This window comes from Gobio gobio (genome assembly GCF_949357685.1).
Source record: "Gobio gobio genome assembly, chromosome: 17".
NCBI lineage: Eukaryota > Metazoa > Chordata > Actinopteri > Cypriniformes > Gobionidae > Gobio > Gobio gobio.
Window position 1 is genome coordinate 12027450 of NC_137110.1, and position 25467 is coordinate 12052916.

The window sequence follows — 25467 nt, forward strand, 5'->3', positions numbered from 1 at the left end:
TTTTTGTTGACTCTACATAGTCATGAAGGTCTCTAGAATCATCCAAACAAAACAAATCTTACAAGAGATCTATATTTTTTTGTACACTTAGTCACAAGTCCAAGCGGCTACTATACTTGCCGGTGGGCAAATGACTTGTAAGTACATATATCATGGGAAAATGGGGTATACTGTGTTAGTAGGTTAATAAATCAAGATTTTTGGTCTTGTTTAGTGTTTTTTGCTTTCATAATATCCCACCTAAAACATAACTTAACCCTTTAACTGACATTTTGGACATTTCCATGCGTGTCTTCGTTTAAGCCAGAGAGAAAACAAGCCGGCATTCACGCACAGATCTCAGCATACATCACCTTGTGTGTGTGTTTGTGTATGTCTCCTTATGTCCGGCTCTATGAATGGAGCCCCTCTCTTGCCATCTGTTGTTAAGCTGCTCCTGAGGCGGAGCTTCAGAATCCAAACAAACTGCAAACTGAGGCTGTCAGAGCCGCATAGCTGAGACGACCCCCAGGCCCGGGGTCACACATCCGTACCAGGCTCCACACAGCGCCCTGTTTACTCTCCCTATACCTCCTTCATCATCTCTCTTTTTTCTCTCCATCGCTCTCATCCATCCATCAACAGTCATGCACCCCCACCTCCCGCCATCCACATGGAAACAAATGCACAAACACACACATGCAAACACTCTCCCTTCATACCTCCATGCACCCTCTCTCGCTCGCTTTTTATTATACTCGCTAGACGAAATGCTTGTCAACTCCAACCGTCACCAGTCAGTGTTTTTTTATTTTTATTTTAAAGACAGTGCTTATCAACTGCAATCATTCACCGAGCCTTACATGGTTTGAGCACAGCAATTTGAAATGTTTAGTGTAGTCATTAATATTAATAGATTGGTTGAAAAGTGCAGCCATGGGAGGGAGTAGTAATGGTTTGAAGTGGGTATATAACATTGATTTATTTATGTATTCTACATGAATTAGTTTAGAAATCTAAACAGCGAGCGTGTTTCCAAGAGGCCGTGATTCTACGAGCGCCTGTTTTCCATGTGAAGAGGCTTTTTGGAAATTGCATCAATTAGATACTTAACAGGAAGCTGACCGGCCCTCTTTTGCATTGCAGATAAATGTCCAATCTAGAAAACGAACAAAAGAAGGCGGAATTAGCAAGAGAAAGAAAAGCTCCAATTAATACAAACAGTCCTGATCTTCAGTACTTACATTCTCATGCCAGTGAAGGAGTTTTCCTGAATTGTATGAATTTTAACTAGGTGACACTGACAGTGAATGGAGATGTATTTTCAAATGTGTTTTTGGTGAGGATATTAAAGGAATAGTTCACCTAAATAGTCTAACTACAAAGTTCATTTTGTCAGTGGTATTTTATAAAGTAAAAAAAATGAATGGATTATTTCTGTTTCTATTTCCGTATTCTAGTTCAGGCCAACACGTTTTCACACCCAACTCGTCACATATTGACGCTTGGTCAGTTCCCTTCTGCGTCACTTTTTAACGCACAGGGTACCCCTTTAGCATACTTTTTTGACGTACAGGGTAGTACTCCATTGATTTCAACGAGAAACCTTTGGCGTCATACACAGACACGTTGGGAACGGGCCATTATGACGGAGTGTGATTCTCAATTTAACCAGCCAGCATAATTTTATTTACATTTGCTTTATTTTATTTTAATGTGCGCTATTTAGACACGTTTGAACATGTAACTCAACCCCATCCCAAAACCTACCTATTTATTATATGATATAAAACATAGGATGTAACAGGCAGATACGACTGCAGGCATCATTTATTCAAAAAGTACAAATATTCCAAGTGTTCCGAGGCCAAACGATTGATTTGTGTAAAGAAAATCCCCAAAAGCGATCAGCGTCTCAATCCACAGAAGATCATGCACAAATTGCCGCCCGAAGAAACGTTTCGTCATCTTTGATAGTGAAATTGCATTGGCTCTCGTGTGTCTCGTGACCGATTGCGTCATGCTTAAGAGTCAGGTGTATCTTTTGAATGAGATATGAGTGCGTACATACATTCACGGAGCGGCGGGATCATCATTTCAGCGATTAAAATATTAAGATCAACTCTGTTCTTTACATAGAGATATCGTATGACTTCAGAAGACTTGGAATGCAACACGAGTTAATACTTTTATACTGTTTTTGGTCAATTTTTGCAATAAATACCTGTGATTGTACATTTACTTGCCTGTTACGTGTTTTATATTGTTGAGAAATTGGTAGGTTTAGGGTAGGAGTGGGGCTAGTTGCTCCAAAATGTAAAAGTAGCCTATAAATATTCATAAAATCATGTCTACTTTTACAAGTGCAAAGAATTAAATGTGACCCATTGGGCAAACTGAAATCAATGAAGTACCTTGCATGTCAACAAATGATGCTAAAGGGTTACCCCGTGTGCATCAAAAATTTTGATCAAATAAAGGCAGCCTTAGTATGCATTAGAGACTTCTTTCAAAAGCATTTATGTAAACCCAAACTGTTGAGCAGTAGTGTATCTTCTTATATGTTGCACAGAAAGGACTCATATGAGAGTGAATAAATAACAGAATTTTTATTTTGGGGTGTACTGTTTCTTTAAGGATCACTCTCATGGCCTACTTTGTAATTTTAAACTATAAGGAGACAGAGATGGATTGGGACTGAATGAAAATAAGCGATTGGGAAAGCAGGAGTGGGGTAGCCGGACATATTTTTCTCCCCTTAAACTTTCTCATAAAACCTTGACAACTTTTAAACCTTCCCAGGAAGCCCTTAGGACCATCCTGCCAAAAAAAGTCAATCTAATAACTGTGACATTTAAGAAAAAGCCCTCCAGCCCTGTGGAGATGTGCTTTGTCCACAACAGTGCTATGCGCTAACCTATTAGCAGGCTTTTCTGTGGGTCGTGTCTGAGGAGCCCAATCTCCAGACCTCTTAACACTGTGTAAACAGCCCCCTCTAATTCACAATGGCCTCTGGGATACAGTTTCACCTGTACGCACATATCCCGCCAATTAAAGGCCAGATGAGTCTGAGCCATTTCACATTCAAGGTCTTCCCTGCCACTGCGAGGGGCACGATGGTGAATGGGAAGACGCAAACACAAATAAGTACTGTCTCATTTTTCATAGTCAGGCCTGCCTTGAGATGTACACAAAACCAGACCCTCAGAGGTTAGCATAAGCTATCGTCTTTACATTTGTCCAGCATTTACTGTCTCATCAAATTTTTCATTTCAGTGAAATATACATCTTTTTTTAATTTTCCTTCCTGGCAAACATTAAACGGATCAGTTTATTTAGCTAAACTCTGGGGTTGACAGCCACTTTTACCAGGTAACAGCTCTGAAGCAAAACAATTGAACTATCTGAGAAAGTCCATTTCTGTGTAACTCAAACAAGTATGCTTTTTTTATTCTAATTCCTGCTGTCATTGCCATGCCACAATGAATATACAGTACACAATAATATACAATATACAGATTTTGCTGAATTTGTGTATAGGATAGGAAAGAATATGTCATTGAACACTTTAACTTTGACAACATTTCTATTTAGCAGGTAGTGTTACCAGTCAAACTGCATGGCAGTGTTGCCAAGTCTGCTGTTTTCCCGTGGATTTGGTCTACTTTTAAGTTGTTGCCATGGGTAAAAAAAAATTCTGCGGGTTGATTACCACCCACGTACATATGATTTTGGCGCTCCAGAAACCCCCAAAACACCCCCCAGATGTGTAAATTCAGTGGAGCATTCGGCTGCCCGATGGAGATAATCGCATGGGGGTATATTTGGGCTACTTTTGACTGGCCATTGGACTATTTTTGTTGCACAGACCTGGCAACCCTGCTGCCTGGGGTAATTTAAAACATAATGGGACCTGCCTTTAAAAAGCCTGTTGTAGGCTTTTCAACTACACTTAAAGGACAACTCCGGTGAAAAAATGAACCTAGGGGTAATTAACACATGGTTACCGAGTAGATTGTTCTCTGGGATGCGTTTTCATGAAAATCGAATGTAAAGAGTTTTATCTCTAAAAACAGATTAGCTTATAACGCTAGTATATGGGGCATAGAATAAGTAAAATTAAATCGCTAGTTAATACCACTAACAAGGCTCAAAATATCCTCACACTAACACGGTAGCATAATGAGGGTCCCTACATGCAAACCGAAGCATTGAGAACTTTGTAAGTGTACAAACAGTTTAATAAGAAGATACTTTATAGAGACAGTACATTACGCGTATACAGACAGGAGCCATCTTGGAAAACAGTCTCGACAAGTCGAGCCACGAACGCTGTGCTAAGTGATGAACTGTGACTTGGAATCTCATATGGTCCATTGTTTCCGGAAGAAAGCACTGAATGCAACAGAGAAAATAAATAAATACAAATATTTTTTTTTTAAAAACTGAACGCAACAGAGACTAGTGCTTCCAAAGGATACACACTAAAGAGATGGCGGATTTTTAACCGTGGCTCGACTTGTTGAGAAATAGAAACTTAACAGATTAAAATGATGTATAACACTTGTCTGAATGATAAAAAACAACCGATATTTGAGTCTCATTGGCACTGATAAGAAAAAAAGACAGCCGATCGCGCCGGCGCGACCGCCGACTTCATAAACAATTATGAAACTGTATTTCATTTATTCATTCGTTTTTATGTTTTATTATTCACTGCTTCCAACAGATATTACAAATTATGTTTGGAGCCATGGAGATGTAGCCTGGATGCCAGCCGAATTTAGCCCCGCCCACAATTTTTTTTGCTCGGGCAATTCGGTCTGGACTCGCTCCATAGAGGAGTAATTATGCCCGAACAGAAACTGTTCGGACCAATGAAATTGTCAGGGCGGGCTTTAGACGATGATGGACAGATGATAAACAGTAACGTAATCATCCACGTCATCGCAGGCGCTTGGGTTGAATTTGCTCTTATCCTAAACGGAGAACTTGTTCGTATATGCATTCACCTTCACTATTTCTCTCAGAAACGATGATCGTGTTGGTAAGTACTCTGTGTATCCTTAAATAATTTTATTACTGGCAAAGATCGTTTACACTCATCTTTTTCTTGTAACGTTACTTAATCCAGCGTGCGTGCAGACAGGGTTTCCAAGTGTTTTTGCAATGTTGCGCACAATTGCTACTCAAAACTATAGCCCAAAACAATTACTTTCCGGGGTGTTCTCCGGAAAAAAATGGCGTTTGGTTGGCAAAATATGTTATTTTGGCAAGGTTGCCTGCTAAAATTCGCATTCCTGGGTTTATATAATCACATAATTGGGGTCGCTTCAACCCGCGGACATGGAGAAAAACACGGACTTGGTAACAGTGCAGTTGAGTTCTGTTGACATTTGACAACTAACGTTACGCGTCGCTCCGTTGCTCTGATTGGTTGTGGGTCTATCCAATTGAGGTCTTTCCTGGCTCGGTTGAAACACGCCCCATAATCAAAGCTCAATGGAGCGGTACCAGACTCAAATTCTGACTAGAATTGAGTATGGCCACGCCAGGCTAATGGAGATGAGAACTGAAGCACTGGACTGGAGAAGTCAGTTGTTCGTGTGTGGATGTTTGAAACTAACATAAAAAACCACAGCTAGAGAAGACTAGTTGTTGTGTATTTTTTACTCAACCTTAGTTACTGATATAGATATACATTTAGTATACATTTACTGATATACATTTAAAACAAGAAACATTGTTCTAAGATACAAGCAGCACTGGATAAGATTATAACTTATTTTGTTTAGACTTCGAATTATAAGTCTTGATATGGTATGCAGTGTTACCACTCAAGCAATTTCTTAAGGATTTTTAGACATTTTATCTGAAAAACCAATCAAAAAAGTTTGTTTTTTTGCACTATTGACCTTGCGGTAACTAGTCTTATCTCCCCTATATACACTGCATATAGCTTATAAAATCTACCATTTTTTCAGGATAAAGTGAATCAGCATATATGGATTTGTGTGGCAAGCGAAGCTGGGCTTAAACAGCGGGAACCCCCAAAGCCTGTACATAATCCACATGTGCAAGCGGCATAAAGACGTGCACGAATGCTGGCTTAGTTATCATACGCTACACTCGAATGCATCACATAAACAGATGCATATATGCACAACGATGCCATATGTGCGGAAGTGTGAGCGTAGGGGACGACAAATAGGAAAAAATATTGTTGTCACTGTCAGTGATTACGCATGGAGCCTTGTTGGGTTCTCAAGGGTTGTTTTCTAATCACAAACACCTGGAGGGGGTTATCATATGTGTTTGTGTGTGTGTGTGTGTCAGCGGAGCCATGACATCAAATAATCCTAATGAGGAATTTTAATGAAGGATTCGCAAGACATCAGATGTCCGGCACTCGGCGAGTCGCATGAGTCACTTTCAAGCAGTGTTACGGCGTAAGAATTAAAAGGACTAGACAGCCACCGCTGACCTTTTCTTTTGCATTAAGTGATTTTAATGAACGTGTTTTCTTTGGCTTTTCCCCCATCCAAACCACTGTCATCAATATGTATTTTCGCTGATTAGCATCAAGCGTTGCCCATAGCGAGGCACGTTTGTGCTCCTTCAGCAGCTCAGTCATCTGTTAGCATTATCTTTCTTTGAACCGTTTTTGTATCCGATCAGTTCCACCTAATACGTCTCTTGATTCGCTATTGTAGCGCCCAGACAGCACGTTGTTCTCCTCACTTTAAACGCGCCTTCAGATGCCTGGCCTGTCATCGTCTGGCAGTTTATCGTGCTCGTGTCTGGAGCTGCTTTTAGCCTAGCGCGTCTATCAAACCCCCGCTACCTTTGAATGCCAGATCAAAAGAAGATGAATTCCAGGCAAAGAGATGGAAAGGGGGAGCGCAAGGGGCTGTTTGTGCATGTGTGTGCGTGCGTGTGTGGGGATGGGTGCTTTGTAAACATCACAGTGACAGCTCACAATGGGTCGCTTTAGCGCAACGCTAACCCTCCGCCAGTCAGCCACACTCACTAGCTTGTTAAACAACAAATAATTCCTTCGCCCGGGGCCCGTGCTCACCTCGGAAACGGTGCCAAGTTCATCCTCTCGCTTCTCATTAGTTTTGATCCTGACAAAGTCTTTGAATCATCCCTTCGTTGCTCTTTTGTCTTAATTGCCTTTTTTCCCGTCGCATCCGACGAAGACGTACCTTTTAGCTAGCTGCATTAACAACAAGAAATGTGTTATTATTAAGGTGCGCTTGTGAAGTCTTATTTAAGATGTTCTCCTGAAAGCGTTCTCGACAGGAAACAGACTTGTGGTTTGGCGTAGCCTAATGTTGTTTTTTTTAGACCTCCGTATCTCCTGATTGATCATCTGGTTTGTTTGTTGACAGCCTTTCTGACGCAATTAACGACTGAAAGCAGCACATTGTACTTTATGTCCTCTTCTTGAAGTGTCTCAATATCACATCCTGTTGACTCAAATATCCTTGTTCCAGCACTGTCTCTTCACTGCAAACTGTGCACACCAAGTATTTTTGTGTCATAAAAGTTTCTGTGTAAACAAAGCGTTTGCAGCATGCAGTAATCTTTATCTTACGCTTGTTTGAGCGGGTTTTACGTTCCGTCTGGCATAACCACCAGACCTGAGAGTGAGAGATTGAGTCGTACGTAGCAAAGTATTACAAGTTATAAAAGAAGTCTGACTCATTTCAACACTTTTTTATCTTTGGTCACGTGGGACTCTGCAAAATGCTGAGAAAGAGCACCTGAGAGGAAACGCATAAATTAGTAATATATACACATGGTTTCTTGGCACAAGATTTTTTTTTTCCCATTGATTAAAAGAGATTAAACATAAAGGACTAAGATTCAACTCTAGTTTCCGCTTGTTTTCATTAGGGCTTGAAAACATTTAATAACATATACATGTAAGCATTTTATAGACACATTGCGATATTAGTACTGTCAAACGATTAATCGCGTCCAAAATAAAAGTTTGTGTTTGCATAATATATGTGTGTGTTCTGTTTATAATTATTATTTATATTTGAATACACACACATACATGTATATATTTAAGAAATATTTGCATGTATATACTGTATATTTATATAATTTATATATAAATATTTTGTATATAAATATAAAAAATTCTTACATATATACATACATGTGTGTGAATTTATATACATAATAATTTTACAAAGTACACATATATTATGTAAACATAAACTTTTATTTTAGGTGTGATTAATTGTGATTAATCGTTTGACAGCACTATATATATATATATTAGGGATGCAACAATACAGTTAGTCCACGGTTCAATACATACCTCGGTTTTTAACCACGGTTTTCGGTTCGGTTCGGTTCTGATGGCTTGTCACATAATTAAACGAATGAATGTAAAAAATAAAACACTACATAGACTTCACTATAAAATATACACTGATTCTTAGCTACTGTATTAGTTTTTCAGTCAAGAGCAGAGTGATTTTCTCTGTATTTTGTTGTTGTATTAACATTAAAGGGATATTTCACTCAAAAATGAAAATTCTGTCATCGAGAAATGATTACAGGTTTGCAACAATATTAGAGTGAGTAAATAATGACATAATTTTATAGGTGAACTGTCCCTTTAAGGACCGCGTGTTCACTACTGCCCTGTTGTCAATTTAAGACCTGCGTGGTGCGTGCATCTGATATACACACACGCCGATTTTACTTTCACTTTAGACATAACCGACTGTGTTTATGTTAACCTTGTGTGTATTTGACAGTATTAGCGCAGTAAGACTACTTAAAGTAATCACGTGTTTGACAGGCGTTTAGTGCGCGCGCTCTGAAAAGCGCATGTTAAAACCGCGCACGCGAATGAAACCGGCAAGGCTTTAAAACACATGCAATGAACTTTCGTGATTGTGAATAACTATAGTGTTCCGTGAGTATAACTCTACCACTAACGTGTGATGTGAATGTATGTCGCGTTGTTCAGTATATTGGGATGGAGGCAAATGATAGAATTTGTAGAAAAATAATTAATTTAATTAATCGGCGAAACCGAAAAAAAAAACCGCAATTCACAAGCGCATATTGAACCGTGAATGCCGTACCGAACGGTTCAATATTATATTGAGAATTGTGGCATCCCTAATATATATATATATATATACACTATATTGCCAAAAGTTTTGGGTCACCTGCCGTTGTTTATATGGAGTTGACCCACCCTTTGCAGCTATAACAGCTTCAAATCTTCTGGGAAGGCTTTCCACAAGGTTTAGGAGTGTGTTTATGGGAATCTTTGACCATACTTCTAGAAGCACATTTTTGAGGTCAGGCACTGATGTTGGACGAGAAGGCCCGGCTCGCAGTTTCTGCTCTAATTCATGCCAAAGGTGTTCTATCGGGTTGAGGTCAGGACTCTGTGCAGGTCAGTCAAGTTCCTCCACACCAAACTCGCTCATCCATGTCTTTATGGACCTTGCTTTGCGCACTTGCACTGTTCCAACACTTCCACAAACTGTTCCCACAATGTTGGGAGCATGAAATTGTGTAAAATGTCTTAGTATGCTGAAGCATTAAGAGTTCCTATCACTGGAACTAAGGTGCCAAGCTCAACCCCCCCCAAAAAAAACCCACTCCATAATCCCCCCTCCACCAAACTTTACACTTGGCACAATGCAGTCAGGCAAGTACCGTTCTCCTGGTAATCGGCCAGACTCGTCCATGGGATTGCCAGACAGAGAAGCGTGATTCGAGAACACGACTCCACTGCTCTAGAGTCCAGTGGCGGTGTGCTTTACACCACTGCATCCGACGCTTTGCATTGCACTTGGTGATGTAAGGCTTGGATGCAGCTGCTCAGCCATGGAAACCCATTCCATGAAGCTCTCCACGCACTGTTATTGAGCTAATCCGAAGGCCATATTTGCATCAGTAAAAAATAATTTATCTATATATACTTATACGTTGATGCACTATACTTTTATTATTTAGAAAGTGACCAATATTTTATATGTAGATTGATTTTTACTCTCTAAACTGTTTCTCAAGCACATTCTCTCATCACTGCTGCTACGTGAATATGACGTATCACAACACTACGAAGACTGAGGCGTGTCCTGACTGAGGCCCGGGTATACCTCACTTTCAATGTTCCGCTCTCTCGGTCTCCCGCACAGATGCGCGCAAGCCTTTCAAAGTTTACTCCTTTGGTCGCGTGCGCGAAAAGACTATCACTATCTAGTGAACATTTGTTTTCAAGCGCTCAATTCACTGTTGTAACTAGAGTATAGATTAACATGGCAGAGGTAGAGCTGCATCTTCCACCAATCCAATCTGTAAAACACAAAATAATATACATTTAAGTATTTTGAAAACTTTTTAGAAGAGATTTTGCTAAACAAACCTAGATGAGCACAACAATTTCACTTGTTTATAGCCACATGTCCCCCTGTCTTTTGAGTTCATGTACTGGATGGGTTTTCTCACATTTCTGCTAGTCACCCAAAATGAAGAGTTTCAGTCCATTCATGGCACTGGAAGACTTTAGTGTCATATTGTCATGCATATTTAATTCGGTTTCTATAAATAGGGTATTTATTTTTCTGCTGTGTGCGAGCGCCTGGCCGGTCAGTGTGGGAGGGGGAGAGCGTGGGGTGCTGGTGGTTTGGGTGAGAGAGTGGCTTAGGGACTGTCCCTTTCCAAAAAGCCTCCGTCATATTTAACGGGCCTCAGGTCAGCATGGAAATATGAAGAGTTTTGATAGGTAGTGAAGTGTTTTTTTTTTTCTTCTATTACTGGAATTTAAATCGCAAAGAACTTGGAGGGCAGAGGATGTTGGTATGTTATGCATAAACTGTTAAGTTCGGTCTGAATAGATCAGAGACCTTGTTTAAAACTTCAGCAGCTCTTACCTGATGTTGGGATCCTTCAGATATTCAGCGCAGCAGTAAGGAACTGAAGGTTTGATGAACTTTCCCATATATTCTCTTTCCCATGTATTATTTTGGAATAATAATGTCTATAATAACATCAAAAAATCCTTAAAATAATTCAGATTATTTGCTTGAGAATTGTAACATGAGAACAAATCTTACAAATTCATGCTTAAAACAAGAAAGAAAAAAAAACAGAGCGAGGCCTGTGGTGTACTAAAATCCACATGTATATTTATTTTTACTGTGAAACAAGACAAATACTGACTATTTTTGCAGCATATCTCAAAAGGTTAAGGAAACTATGATTAATCTTGATTCAACACTTTTATTTATGTGCTGTGTGTGTATATATATATATATATATATATATATATATATATATATATATATATATATATATATATATATATATATATATATATATATATATATATATATATATATATATATATATATATATGGTAATATGTTTTAATGTAATATAGAGTAGCGTGATGTGTGTTTATCCATAATGATGACGGTCAGTGTCAGACGGCACTGAAGTGGCCCCTCTGTAGCCTGTTATTATATTCCTGCCTCATGATGTCATCCCACAACTCCAGTGCATGAGAAGGTCACTCACACACACAAACAGCTGGCTTCTCCAGCCCAGTGCTTCAGTTCTCATCTCCATGGCTTCTTTATTGAGCTCTTGGAGAGCAGGACCAGACAGCAACCCTTTACTCGCTAATATAGGCCTGTCCTTTCTCTCAAAACCACCTCCTCATTTTCCTTTCTTTTTACATGGAATTATGTAAATTTCATTCAATGCAAACCCACGTGTTTTGCACACTTTCTCGAACCATTTATAGCATCAGGTTGCTAATAACAAGTCACTAATATCAGATAATGAAGTCTGAACTCCACCCACCGAGAAGCCCAAGGGTTTTAGATGTGCCTGCAACTGTTTGTTGAATTGTGGGAGTTTTGGTGTGATGAGGGTGGAAAGAATGAAGCCGTTATTTACTCAGATGGTTCTCTGGTGTAGGTGTGAGTCTGCCCCTGCTGTTCTATGGGAACACGCTGCTTGCTTTTCTTGGTATTGGTGCTTTTTTGTTTTGTTTTTTTTGCTCAACTGGAGAACTTTTTTTCCCAGCACCGCTGTTGCTTTTGTTTGCTCTGGATGGCATGTCTGATTATTTATGGTGGGGGGGGGAGGGGAGAGGGAGTAGTCCAGCCAGTAAACATGTGACTGCACTGTATTTTGTTTTCCACTCAGAGGGCCGTGTCCTTTGACAGATATTTTGAAGGCTAATAAACTTTTTATTTGGTTTATGATCGGGGAGGGTGGGGGGAGGCAGACAAACAGATAAACGTAGCAAGAGAGAGAGAGAAGTTACTGTCTGCATACCATACTACCCTTTTTGTAGCATATAGTATGAAAACTTGACAAAAAGTACTGTATGCAACAGAGTATATAGTGCTGGATAGAGTATCCCACAATACACTGCACTTTTAAAGATTCAAAAACAATATCAGCCACAATTTAAGCCATTTTTTAAAACGTATTATTTACTCGGCACTCAGGAATTAGGAGATTTTAACAATATATTTTTGTTCTTTTGTTTTATTGTATTACATTTTAATTATATTCAATTATAATAAATTACATATTTAAAAATAAAATGAAGTTTATATTTATTTAATTATTTATAAATAATACATTTATTACCAGCTAGTTGATTTTTACCTTAGCAAGTACATTATTTGCTAAAAGATTTTTGTGCTTATCTTTTTTTATTTTTTTATAATGTGTTCATTTATTTCCAAGCTGATAACTTCACTCTATTTGTTGAATTAATCATGCAACATTGTAGCGTATGTTTAATGTGTAACGTGTATATTTCCTTTTCCCATTAATAAAGTAGTATACAGTATATGCTAGGGTTGTCAAAAGTACCGGTACTACTAAAAAACTGTTGGCACCGGGTAAATTCAGTTCCCCTCTGATAATACGCTCTCGTTCCAGATTGTTTGAGCGCTCTCTGAGCATCAAAGGTTTCTATTTACAGTGCGTTTTTACAAGGCATTGTAGCCAATCACAATCCCATATGTTGAGCGTGTGAAGTTATGCAATGGCCTATCAGCGGTGCTGGTCAGTAAGTAGTCAGAATCCACTTAACACCACTGAAAACACACACGGTTTAGTTTTGTTCAACGTGAGCTGCACGCTCGCCAATGCTTTCATTATAACCAACAAAGTAAACACTATTCATTGCACAACTAAGACATCTTTTTTTATTATAACGAGAGTTTTCGCGAGAGTGCAGAATTCAGTGATCTTGCGATTTCGAGATTGAAGGCCTTACTTATTATAAAGGGTGGGCTCTTCTCTTGCTTTCTGTTTATTACCCATTCACATAGTTTTGCATGCTGCTAAGTACACTGCAGTTTTTGGATTGACAACAGTGTTTAAATGCGCGATTGAATCGGAAACTGTGATGATTGACAGTACGGTTACAGAGACAAAACGGGACAATTTTAATTGAACAGTTTTTGCTGCTATTGGTACCGAAGTTTTGGTACTGTGACAATCCTAGTATATATAGTGTTATGCAGTATGCTATTGCTAATATTTTATTCTGAACCTAGTTTGAAATATTAAACAACAGCTTGTGTCCTCCCTGTTTTCTGTAGCTTTAATCTATTCACTGAAAATGTTTTTGATAGCCATTTTTGATAACAGTTTCCTATCAGCTTATTTTCACCTACCTGTTTGTTTTGGTGACTAATCGTTGCACATGTGATCAAAAGAAGCTGTACATTTGTTTAAAATAACAGAACAGATGGAAACAGTATCTTGTCCAGCTGTAAGAACATGGCATCATTTGAATTACATCTTTGACGTCAAATAGCAGTAGGGCTGTTCTCAGGGGAGTATCAGTCCCCAAACACAAAAACACAACAGTATTGAAACTGTTGTTCATGAACTTTTGTTTTCTCACATTGTTTTTTTTTTTTTTTCCCTCACTCAGGCCTTACATGTTGCACGGCAGATCCTTCTCCAACAGCAACAGCAAAGCAACGCCCTCAAGTCCCCTAAAAATAATGACAAGCAGCCTGCACCACAGGTACGTGTGTGTGTGTGTGTGTGTGTGTGTGTGTGTGTGGGCATGTTTTTGTGAAATATCAGGACACAAATGTATATAATGACATGGGTATGACACAGTTATTACAAAAAGAGGGTGAAATATGAGGACGTTCCCCATGTCCTCACTTTTCAAAATGCTTATAAATCACACAGAACAAGTTTTTTTTCACAGAAAGTGAACTGCACAGTCTCCTGTGAGGGTTAGGTTTAGGGGCAGGGGCAGTGTAAGGGGATAGAAAATACGGTTTGTACAGTATAAAAACATTACGCCTATGGAATGTCCTCACATTTCACAAAAACAAACGTGTGTGTGTGTGTGTGTGTGTGTGTGTGTGTGTGTGTGTGTGTGTGTGTGTGTGTGTGTGTGTGTGTGTGTGTGTGTGTGTGTGTGTGTGTGTGTGTGTGTGTGTGTGTGTGTGTGTGTGTGTGTGTGTGCGTGTGTGTGTGAAGCTCCGATGTTGCTCAAATGTTTCTTTTTGATTGCTCAGGAGACTTAAAGGAGTTTCAGTAGACAACTGTCTCAGATGTTTCTCCTCAAATTCCTTATGAGAAATGTTCTTGTAGAACAGTACTGGTGCTGACATAAATGTGCGCACGTGTGTGTGTGTGTGTGTGTGTGTTTATGTGAGTGATCAGGGATTATTTGTTTACATCTATATATACAGTTGGTGGTGCAACATGTACCTGTCAAAGCTTGACAAACAGGAAATTAAGGCAGGCACAGCTGAAGAGCTGGAAGTACATTAGCGTAGTGTTCTTCCATCATTCACAGTAATCTAACAAATCACGCACAATGAAATCCTGTCAGTTTTAGCACATTATGAGCACATGGATATCTAACGCGTGTTGCAAGTGTGAAGAGCAAACAACATTAGCTTATTTAATAGAGGTACAGTAAGTATGGCATTTTCTCTCTCTGTCTCTTTCTCTCTGATTTCACACTTAATTCTGTCATCAGCAGTTAAAGGGGGCGCCCGGGAGCAGCCCTGGCTCCTGTCTTAGCCTCCGGGCTTTCTATTTGCCTATCCTTTGTGATGCAAAGCAAATCCGGCCCTTTTCATTTCCCCATCCGCACCCCTTTAAAAGAGAGCAGCTAGCCATGTCTGATGCAATATTTACGTTTATTTGAGATCATTCTCGCTCAGATCCTTATCTTTGTTTGAGCAAGGTGGATGTTGTTTGTTTCGTGGTGGAATCGCAGGAGACCAAGGGGCATATTTGTTAATTAACGCACATCCCTGCTTTTGAGTGAGTCTGTTTGTGTGTGCAGTCACTATATAGGAAGGCTTTTTATCGGTACTTGCTAATGAATCATACATTTTCTAAGCATTTAGACTAAGGAAAATGAGGGAAAACATCATAAATTCACAATTGAATGAGTGACTTGGACATCAAAGGGATTTGAGGTCGGCTCTTTTCAACCAAGACACAACATGGCAACATGCTAAAAAAAACAATAGCAACCACATAGCAACACCCTAGAATCATGACGCAAGTTTTGGGCAGGCAAGCACCACTCACATTTTAATCACAACTAGTTTTTACTGAGGTGTTGTGGCAGGGCTGCCCGATTGTTCGAAATAAATCCAACATTGCGATATGCCCTAGTGCAATTATCAAATTGTAAAGGCTGTGATTAAATTTAATTGAAATATGCGTTGCGTGTTTCAGAGTGAAGCGTGGAACTGTGTTTTTTACACGCAATCCAGTGTTTTTCAGTGTCTCAGAGCGGATCACAGGAAATGCTACTCCACTCAAACTCATCTCTGCATCTGCTCTGAGTTTGGGCTGCTGCATTTGGGAACATGCAACATGTGCCAACCATCTCAAACTTTTAATGAGAAGCTCTTATAAACTGGCTGATATCAACAAAAGAGAAGCTGCGGTTTTCTGACAATATAAAAGCTTGATGATTTAACATTTGAAAGTGATGAAATTAAGGCAACCATACATTTTAGAATTGTAATTTTACAGTTGCACTGTATAATAAAACTATTATTATTATTATTATTATTAGTAGTAGTAGTAGTATATTTTTCTTAAATGCTCGTTTTTTATTTTACAGTGAAATATTACAATAGCTACAGTGGGGCAAAAAAGTATTTCCCCACACAGAACAAAGTTCTCCCACTTTAAAAGATGAGAGAGGCCTGTAATTTTCATCATAGGTACACTTCAACTATGAGAGACAGAATGAGAAAAAAAATCCAGAAAATCACATTGTCTGATTTTTAAATAATTTATTTGCAAATTATGGTGGAAAATAAGTATTTGGTCAATAACAAAAGTTAATCTCAATACTTTATATACCCTTTGTTGGCAATGAAAGAGGTCAAACGTTTTCTGTAAGTCTCCACAAGGTTTTTACAACTTTTGCTGGTAGTTTGGCCCATTCCTCCATGCAGATCTCCTCTAGAGCAGTGATGTTTTGGGGCTGTCGCTGGCCAACATGGATTTTCAACTCCCTCCAAAGATTTTCTATGGGGTTGAGATCTGGAGACTGGCTAGGCCACTCCAGGACCTTGAAATGCTTCTTACGAAGCCACTCCTTCATTGCCCGGGCGGTGTGTTTGGGATCATTGTCGTGCTGAAAGACCCAGCCACGTTTCATCTTCAATGCCCTTGCTGATGGAAGGAGGTTTTTACTCAAGATCTCACGATACGTGGCCCCATTCATTCTTTCCTTTACACGGATCAGTCGTCCTGGTCCCTTTGCAGGAAAACAGCCCCAAAGCATGATGTTTCCACCCCATGCTTACATTTACCCACCTGTTTACATTTCACTGCCAGTTGTATATTGTGTATATAACTGTGTATGTGACAAATAAAACTCTTGAATCTTGAATCTTGAATCTTGAATGCTCCACAGTAGGTATGGTGTTCTTTGGCTGCAACTCAGCATTCTTTCTCCTCCAAACACGACAAGTTGAGTTTTTACCAAAAAGTTCTATTTTGGTTTCATCTGACCATATGACATTCTCCCAATCCTCTTCTGGATCATCCAAATGCTCTCTAGCAAACTTCAGACGGGCCCGGACATGTACTGGCTTAAGCAGGGGGACACGTCTGGCACTGCAGGATTTGAGTCCCTGGTGGCATAGTGTGTTACTGATGGTAGCCTTTGTTACTTTGGTCCCAGCTCTCTGCAGCTCATTCACTAGGTCCCCCCGTGTGGTTCTGGGATTTTTGCTCACCGTTCTTGTGATCATTTTGACCCCACGGGGTGAGATCTTGCATGGAGCCCCAGATCAAGGGAGCTTATCAGTGGTCTTGTATGTCTTCCATTTTCTAATAATTGCTCCCACGGTTGATTTCTTCACACCAAGCTGCTTACCTATTGCAGATTCAGTCTTCCCAGCCTGGTGCAGGTCTACAATTTTGTTTCTGGTGTCCTTTGACAGCTCTTTGGTCTTGGCCATAGTGGAATTTGGAGTCTGACTGTTTGAGGTTGTGGACAGGTGTCTTTTATACTGATAACGAGTTCAAACAGGTGCCATTAATACATGTAATGAGTGGAGGACAGAGGAGCCTCTTAAAGAAGAAGTTACAGGTCTGTGAGAGCCAGAAATCTTGCTTTTTCGTAGGTGACCAAATACTTATTTTCCACCATAATTTGCAAATAAATTCTTTAAAAATCAGACAATGTGATTTTCTGTCTCTCATAGTTGAAGTACCTATGATGAAAATTACAGGCCTCTCTCATCTTTTTAAGTGGGAGAACCTGTACAATCTGTGACTGACTAAATACTTGTTTGCCCCACTGTATATGTATTATTATAGTCATCACAATTATAGTGTATTCACAATTTTTATCAGGAAGAAATGCAATAAGATTTTGATCCCCCAAATCATGTAGCCTGGCTTTGTGGCATATTATCAGTATCATGCCATGTAGTCTAAAAGAACTTGTGTAGATATCACTGGAAATAAATCACAAGGGAAGAAATACGGTATCTGTGACCTTTAGGTTCTGTGTGAATTTGCCAGAATTGAGATAAAGTCGGAAGGATCAAGCTAAACCGCTTCACTCATCATGCTGAGGGGTCAGCGGCCGGCAGATTCCACTATTCGGACTGTTAGTAAGTAGAGAAGGAGCAGACCAGCCTCAGCACACAAAGACAATATTAAAATTCAAATGTATTAATGTATACAGAGAAGCATGGCCAACCTGTCACTCACACCAGTGAAAAAGAAAGCGTGTGTGTTTTTGCCTTTCACCCTCGTGCTCTGTCTTTCTATGACTGTGTTCAGAATGGAATCCTAGTGTACTGCGTACTGCCAAATAAATACTGTATACTTGCTATTTGTTTTTATGTATGTACTGCACTGCTTAATGTAAGTGGTGAAGTTGTTGAGCACAATGCATTGTGGGATAGTTCCCAGTGTAGTATGCTTTGTTGTACACTGACCATTTTGTCAGATTTGTTCTTCGCATATAGTTAATATTCTGACTAAGCACAGTATGCATACTATATACTGCAGAAATAGAGCCCTTTTCTCTCCTTCGTTCCGTCCAATAAGTCTTTAGCTCATTATATTATCCGAGCACCCAATAGCTCTTGCAGTCTTGTGTGATCTATCTATCATTAGATGCTGATCTCTATTAGGTGTTATTGCTGTATGGAGGCGCCAAAAGCCAGCATCAATTTGCTTTCCTTACTCTAGAGCATTTTATTTTGATTTGTGACAGTTTTCTCACCAATTCAGCATTTCAATAACCCTCCACCTAAGACTTTGAAGATTTAAGTGTTTGCACATTATTTATTTTGGTCAGCAGTGAGAAACTAATTGTAGCACACTAATTGTTAATTGTTGGGCTTATTGGGAACACAGGGTATGGCAGTAAACTCATGGGAACCTTTACTAATAGATGGGCGTCTTAAGTAGCGCATTGGATGCTGGACAATTAACAGACAATATGTCTTATATTTCTTCATTACTCATACTAGGAGATTTTTAAAAAATTAAATGGGGGGAAAAATCTTTATTAATATGACACACAACATAGAACACCATAAACATCTGGTGTAGTGACAGACCGGAGCAGAGGCTAAACACACTCGGCTGGTCAGAAAAACGTGAGTAAATCACAGACAAAATGACACGTGTAATTAAGAGTCCATGCCACTTTACCACTTTACACCTACAGCAGAGAAGAGAGAGAGTCAACAAGAGAAAGAGAGAGAGAGAGAGAGGAAGAGAGGAAGATCGAGAGAGTGCAACTCCCTCCTTGCTAATTACGGTTATCACTGAAATGGTAGGGCTTGAGTCATTAGTTCCATGTGCATTTAATTAGAGGCAGTCTGAAATTGGATTTAACTTATTACTTTTTCATGGATCGCTTTCTTGTCATCACTTCAAATTGGATTGCAGCCCCAGGTAACTAATTATGCCCGCCACAGGATCAGGAGTGGAGAAATAGGTAATTAGGAACAACACTTGCGGACCTTCCTTGATAGTCCACCCTCTCCATGGAATGAGAGAAAATAAAAAATAAAAAAGACCAAAAAAGGAGTGAGGATTATGTGCGACAATGCTGTGAAAGCAGGTGTGGTTAAATCTGCGTTGCCACCTATGGAGGATTAAAGCTGGGTTGGCAGTGATTTTCGCCCGCTAGCATAATGCCCGTATTAGACATGTTGTGGTTTATTTGATCATTGCACAATGTAAATGTCATGCCTATCCTCATGCACTTGTGAACTTGAGCCGTTAAAGGCCGCTTGAGCGTAAACTTTTGCCGTTCACGCTCGAGTTGGCGAGAAGATATAGCAAAACAAACGTTGTGTCAATAGGCAGCCTGAAAAGAGAGGTTGTTTGTTTCCTTGGACAGTGTTGACGCTTGTTGAGATCAGCTGGTCTGTTCGCTTGTTTTTGGTGGGAAGGAGTTAGTATCTTCCAAACATGTGCGAATCATCTGGAGGAGTTTGTTGCTGTACCAAAAACTCAATGATGGCGAAGCTTCCGCGAATGTGCTTGTCGTGAAGTGTGGTATTGGTTATCTAAGCTGTCAGACTGTTTTGGTCAGGTTGACACTAAAATGTATGAAAAATCTCATAGACTTTCAGTGAAGAAAGGGATCAGAATGTTATAGAGATTTAGGCCAGTAAGCAACAATTCAGATCACTGTAGAAGACTACACAGAACATCCTTGCAACTAAAAAGGCAATGCCCTAGAAACTACCCAGAACACTCTAGCAGCCTCATAGAAACAGCCATTCAGAACATCTTAGCAACACCCTGGCAACCACTCAACATAATACTGCAACATTGTAAATGGTTTAAATCTTATTGTAAGAATGATAACCTGACATATATAAGCGAATCAGGTATTTGTGTGTGTGCGTGTGTGCGTGCGTGCGTGCGTGCGTGCGTGTGTGTGTGTGTGTGTGTGTGTGTGTGTGTGTGAGAGAGAGAGAGAGAGAGAGAGAGAGAGAGAGAGAGAGAGAGAGAGAGAGAGAGACAGAGAGAGGAGAACATTTTGATTTTTAATTTTAAAAAAATTATGTAATGTTTGAAATATTTATATTTATTTGACTATTTCATTTTACTCACCTTTGGCAATTTATTGTTGGACCCTGATCACAGGATTCTGCTCCTACACTAAAATGTTATGCATTTTATGACTTTTATTGTTTGTTAAATGTCCGCTGTGGTGAACTAGACTCACTTGTTCTCTATGGTCAAAAATGTCTTTTTTGTGTGTTTTGATGATGTCACAGGAAGTAATCAGTAGAGCTGTTTTGCACAATCTTTCTCCTTCTGTTTCTCTTTGCCTTTCTTTCATGATCATATGCAGTCGTTGGGAGGGCAAGTGGAGGTCAAGCGATAATGTCCTCTCACTTTAACAAACGATGAAGGGCCCACACAACCCCCCCCCTCCCTCCCTCCCTCCCTCCACACACATACACACGCACAGACAAACTGCAATTCCTCGTCTTCATAGAGTGCTACATGACACAGTGCAGAAGTCAGGCCTTGGCTCTCCTCACTAATACCCTCTTTCTTCTCTGCAGTGTTTTTTTTTTTCTCTCCAGTCTTTTTTGAACTACCGTTTTTTTGGTGCAGACCCATGGCATTGTCCTGACACATGTATACCACAGTGCAACAATCTGTAACTCATTAGCGGTGTGGTGTGCTGGGGCTCGCTGGATCTCGGCCAGAGCTTCCAGCCTCTCTTACAGACAAACCCAGCACAGCATAGAGCCCAGCTCAGCCACGAGAAACCCAACGTGGGCTGCGGAGTCTGTCAACCCCTGCTCTGCTCTGGAGGTGGGGGGACAATGAGGCTCTGATAATGTCAGTGTGGAGGGGAGTTTAAATGTTTGGGGTCGGTAAGAATTAAAAAAAAATTATTATTACAATTTTAAATAGCTCTCTTCTATTTTGATGTATTTTAAAATGTAATTTATTCCTATGATGGCAAAGCTACATTTTCAGCACCCATTACTGCAGTCTTCAGTGTCACACAATCCTTCAGAAATCACTCTAATATGAAACACTTCTGATTATTATCAGTGTGGAAAATGGTTGTGGTGCTTATTATTTTTGTGAAAACCATGATACATTTTTTCTCAGGATTCTTTGCTGAATAGAAGCTCAGAAGAACAGCATTCGTTTGAAACAGAATTAAATAATTTCTAACATTATATATGCCCTTACTTTCATTTATGATCAATTTAATGCATCCTTGCTGACTATTTTTGAAGAAAAGGAGAAATGTTGAATAATATAGTGGATAATGAAGCACCAAATAAAGTATCAAAAAAGCACCAACGTATCAAAAATGAGTACGTATAACTCATGCGCTATATTACAAATCTTCTCAAGATAGTTTTGCCATTCCTTAGCTTTGTCTGACATACTTTTTCACTGATTTCACTTCAATTTAAATAATTTTTCAATGATTTTTACAAAATGATCTGTTAACCTCTCTGACCAGACCATTGAGAAACAAATCAATACGATTCATAAACAAATTATTTAGACCAGTTTTGTGAATTGAGTTTAAATGTATTAATTTAGCAGACGCTCTTATTCAAAGAGACTTGCAGAGAAGGAACACAACAAGCGTTTTAAATAAATCCACTGATTCAACTGTTTTATTGACTTGATTTAAGATTTGGAAGCTGCTACTTCTCTTATGATCTCTCATGAACACAGCAATGAGAGCTAGGGCAGATGTCAAAATCAATTTTGTTCTGTTCCTCAAACAAAGCAATCAAATGGCTTCAGAAGACTATAGCACAGAAGCCGTATAATATGCACTGCTTTTTATGATACTTTTTGTAGTTTTGTAGTTGTGACAGCCCCACTTTTACATCCCCATTTCACTTTTATTGTTGGAATTTCTTATAAAAATCAACTTGAATTTCTCCCCCCACAGCTTCTCACATCAGTACAGTGCGTTACAATGCAATAAACACCATTAATACTAATAACAATACATAAATACATATATACATAACTGGCTGTAACTCTGATTTAATTGGAGACCGGTGAACAAAATATTTCTGTAATCTGTTTATTCCTGCATATGAAACTCTAAGTGTTCTGTTTGATTGCAAAAGCTGATATTCCTCATATAGAGTTTGAGAAGGGTCAGACATAATTTTGCCTGCCAGAGACATTATCTTTTAAATATAAGCATCTTGAAAACTTGACTCGAGCCCACAGTCTTTGAGCAAATATGTAGCAGTCTAGCCAATCGAGCTTTGTTGAACAGCATGACAGCTATACCATCCATGCACATATTCTGTGTTGCACGACACTCTGTAATATACACTCTGTTTGTTTGCTCCAAATACGTTGTTATACCTTGCAACAAAACATCTGTATGTGCACTCGATCATAAAGCAGCATCCACATAGACACCCAAGTATTTATAAGAGGACCCTTGTTCAATCTGAATGTTATGTACAGTCACTGGTGTTACTTATGTATCTGCTGGAAGACCAAAAATCATTTCCTTTTGTCTTCTTTACATTTATATGAAGTGAATTCCTTTCACACCACTTTACTGATCTATCTGAACACTAGAATCATCTTCAATTCCTAATAAAGAAAACAGCACAGAACAGCCAAGATATGTTTCAAAAAATCTCTTTTGGTGTCTCGCACAAGAAACAGTCATGTTGGTTTGGCAGCATGAGAGTAAGTATAAATGAAGACAGAATCGTCTTTTTAAGGCGAACTATTCCTTTTAAGTCATAATCGTTTTGCCGCTTTTTTTGTTTTCACTCTGAAGGCCCTCAGAAGACGTATTTCTCATTCCTCCATCTGCGGCTGTAGCCACGTATCATTCCTGTTCTCTTCAGCCGTGTGTTTTTTCTAGTCATATTGTAAGAATGCATTATGTGTAATGTGTAGATGAGAAACAGGTTTGGATGATGCTGTCACGATGAGGTCATCACGCTTTTTTCCAGACCGTCTGGCCCAGCCAGTGAGTAACGTCCAACCATCAGATTGCTGTCGCATCAACTCCGAGCGCCAACCCTTAAAGCAACAGTGCCATTTTGGAGACCTTTTCACTTCAGTCATGTTTCTTTTCTCCCCCCAGGCCGCCCGCCAACCCCTTCTTCTTGTCTCCTCCCCTTCTCTCCTCATCCCTCAATTCTTTCCATCGTTTCGTCCGTTTTTCGCCACGGTATGCAGATGTGTGGTCCGTGTTGCTAGGACTGATTCATTCGTCCTGCGGGGAGTTTATAGAGAGATGCATATGTCGTAATTGAGACTCCAAAACACTAACAGCTATATGAGAAGCTTGGTGAAGTCTCTTGTGTGAAGCCACATCTGACGGCCTGTGGGTTCACTGGAGAACTGACAGTTGTCAGCGGTTAGCATGAGATGCTTGGGACAGAGGAATATGGCTACTGTGATCAGCGTGTGTATGTTTAACTGCTTTTAATAGTTGAGCTCTTTTTCTCTCACTCTTTTTCGTATGTTTTTTTCTAAAGTTTTAAAATTGTCACTAAGAGTAGACAAAACACATATGGTGTTGGTTTATATTTATTACAGATGTTAAAATACCCTTCTGTGGCCTTGTGCTGCTTTGTTTGGAAAGGTCGACTGAGTTTGTTAAAGCAAAAGATGTTCACTGGATGTTCGCTTGTGTTTGTCTCACACTTTCTTTGATCTCTGATGATCTCAGAATATATAATGAATATATTAATACAGATTTTCTTACCTTATTTTATTTTATTTGTGATGTCATTTAAGATTAAAATATTATTACATTTATTTAAAAAAAAAATTATTAACAATTTGATAATTTGACATTTAAATTTTATTATTTAAATGTATATTTATTTACATTTTTACCTACATTTTTCCAATAGTTTATTAGTTAACTACTGTTAAAATGACTAGTCAGTAAGTTCTATTCATCAAAGAATCAAAGTTTATATATATATATATATATATATATATATATATATATATATATATATATATATATATATATATATATATATATATATACGATTGTTCGAATATTCCTATCTAATAATCGTTAAATCGATATGTCATCCTCAATAAAACCCGTCTCCGGCGTGCTGCCTCCGATCTTTTGAATATTGCACTTTAATAATCGTTTCATCAATACGGCATCCTCAATAAACCCGTCTCTGGCGTGATAACGCCGATATTTCGATTATTCCTATTTAATAATTATTTAATCGACACATCATCCTCAATAAACCCGTCTCCGGCGTGTTGCCTCCGATCTTTCGAATATTCCGATCTATTATGACCTCTGACCTGTAAAGTTGTCAGAATAATAATCATACGCTGTTTGTTAATTGGCCAGAGGAGAACTGGCACCCCGACTGAGCCTGGTTTCTCCCAAGGTTTATTTTTCTCCATTAGGTCACCTGATGGGGTTTTGGTTTGCTTGCCACTGTTGCCTCTTGGCGTGCTCAGTTGGGAACACCACATTTTTCAACTAAATATCCAAATAAATCTAATTATTAAACTAAATTAACCATATAAACTAAATTACTGATCTAAAGCCCACATTGTCACTGTATGATAATTGAAATGAACTGATGACATCACCGTTTTCTCCAGAACGGCTGAATAAAATTGTTGCATTATTTTCCTGTTTAACACTGTGAAGCTGCTTTGAAACAATCTGCATTGTTAAAAGCGCTATATAAATAAAGTTGACTTGACATATATATATATATATATATATATATATATATATATATATATATATATATATATATATATATATATATATATATATATATATATAGTGGTGCTTAATAACTTTGATTCTTTGATGAATAGAAAGATTAAAAGAGGACATATATATATATATATATATATATATACACACAACAAATATATATAAATATAAATATATATAACAAAAATCCAGAAAATCACATTGTATGATTTTTAAATAATTAA

At 38.8% G+C, this 25467-nt stretch overlaps 1 protein-coding gene across 4 annotated transcripts in view; it reads left to right on the forward strand.

The window, feature by feature from the left end:
• The window catches only part of foxp1b (forkhead box P1b), a 234376-nt gene that overhangs the window by 153238 nt on the left and 55671 nt on the right, over positions 1-25467 (forward strand). For all 4 annotated transcript variants that reach the window (XM_079841218.1, XM_079841220.1, XM_079841217.1 and 1 more), the window contains one exon: positions 13940-14035. In XM_079841218.1, the coding sequence (XP_079697344.1) occupies positions 13940-14035 (96 nt within the window). The remainder of the gene's footprint in view (positions 1-13939; positions 14036-25467) is intronic.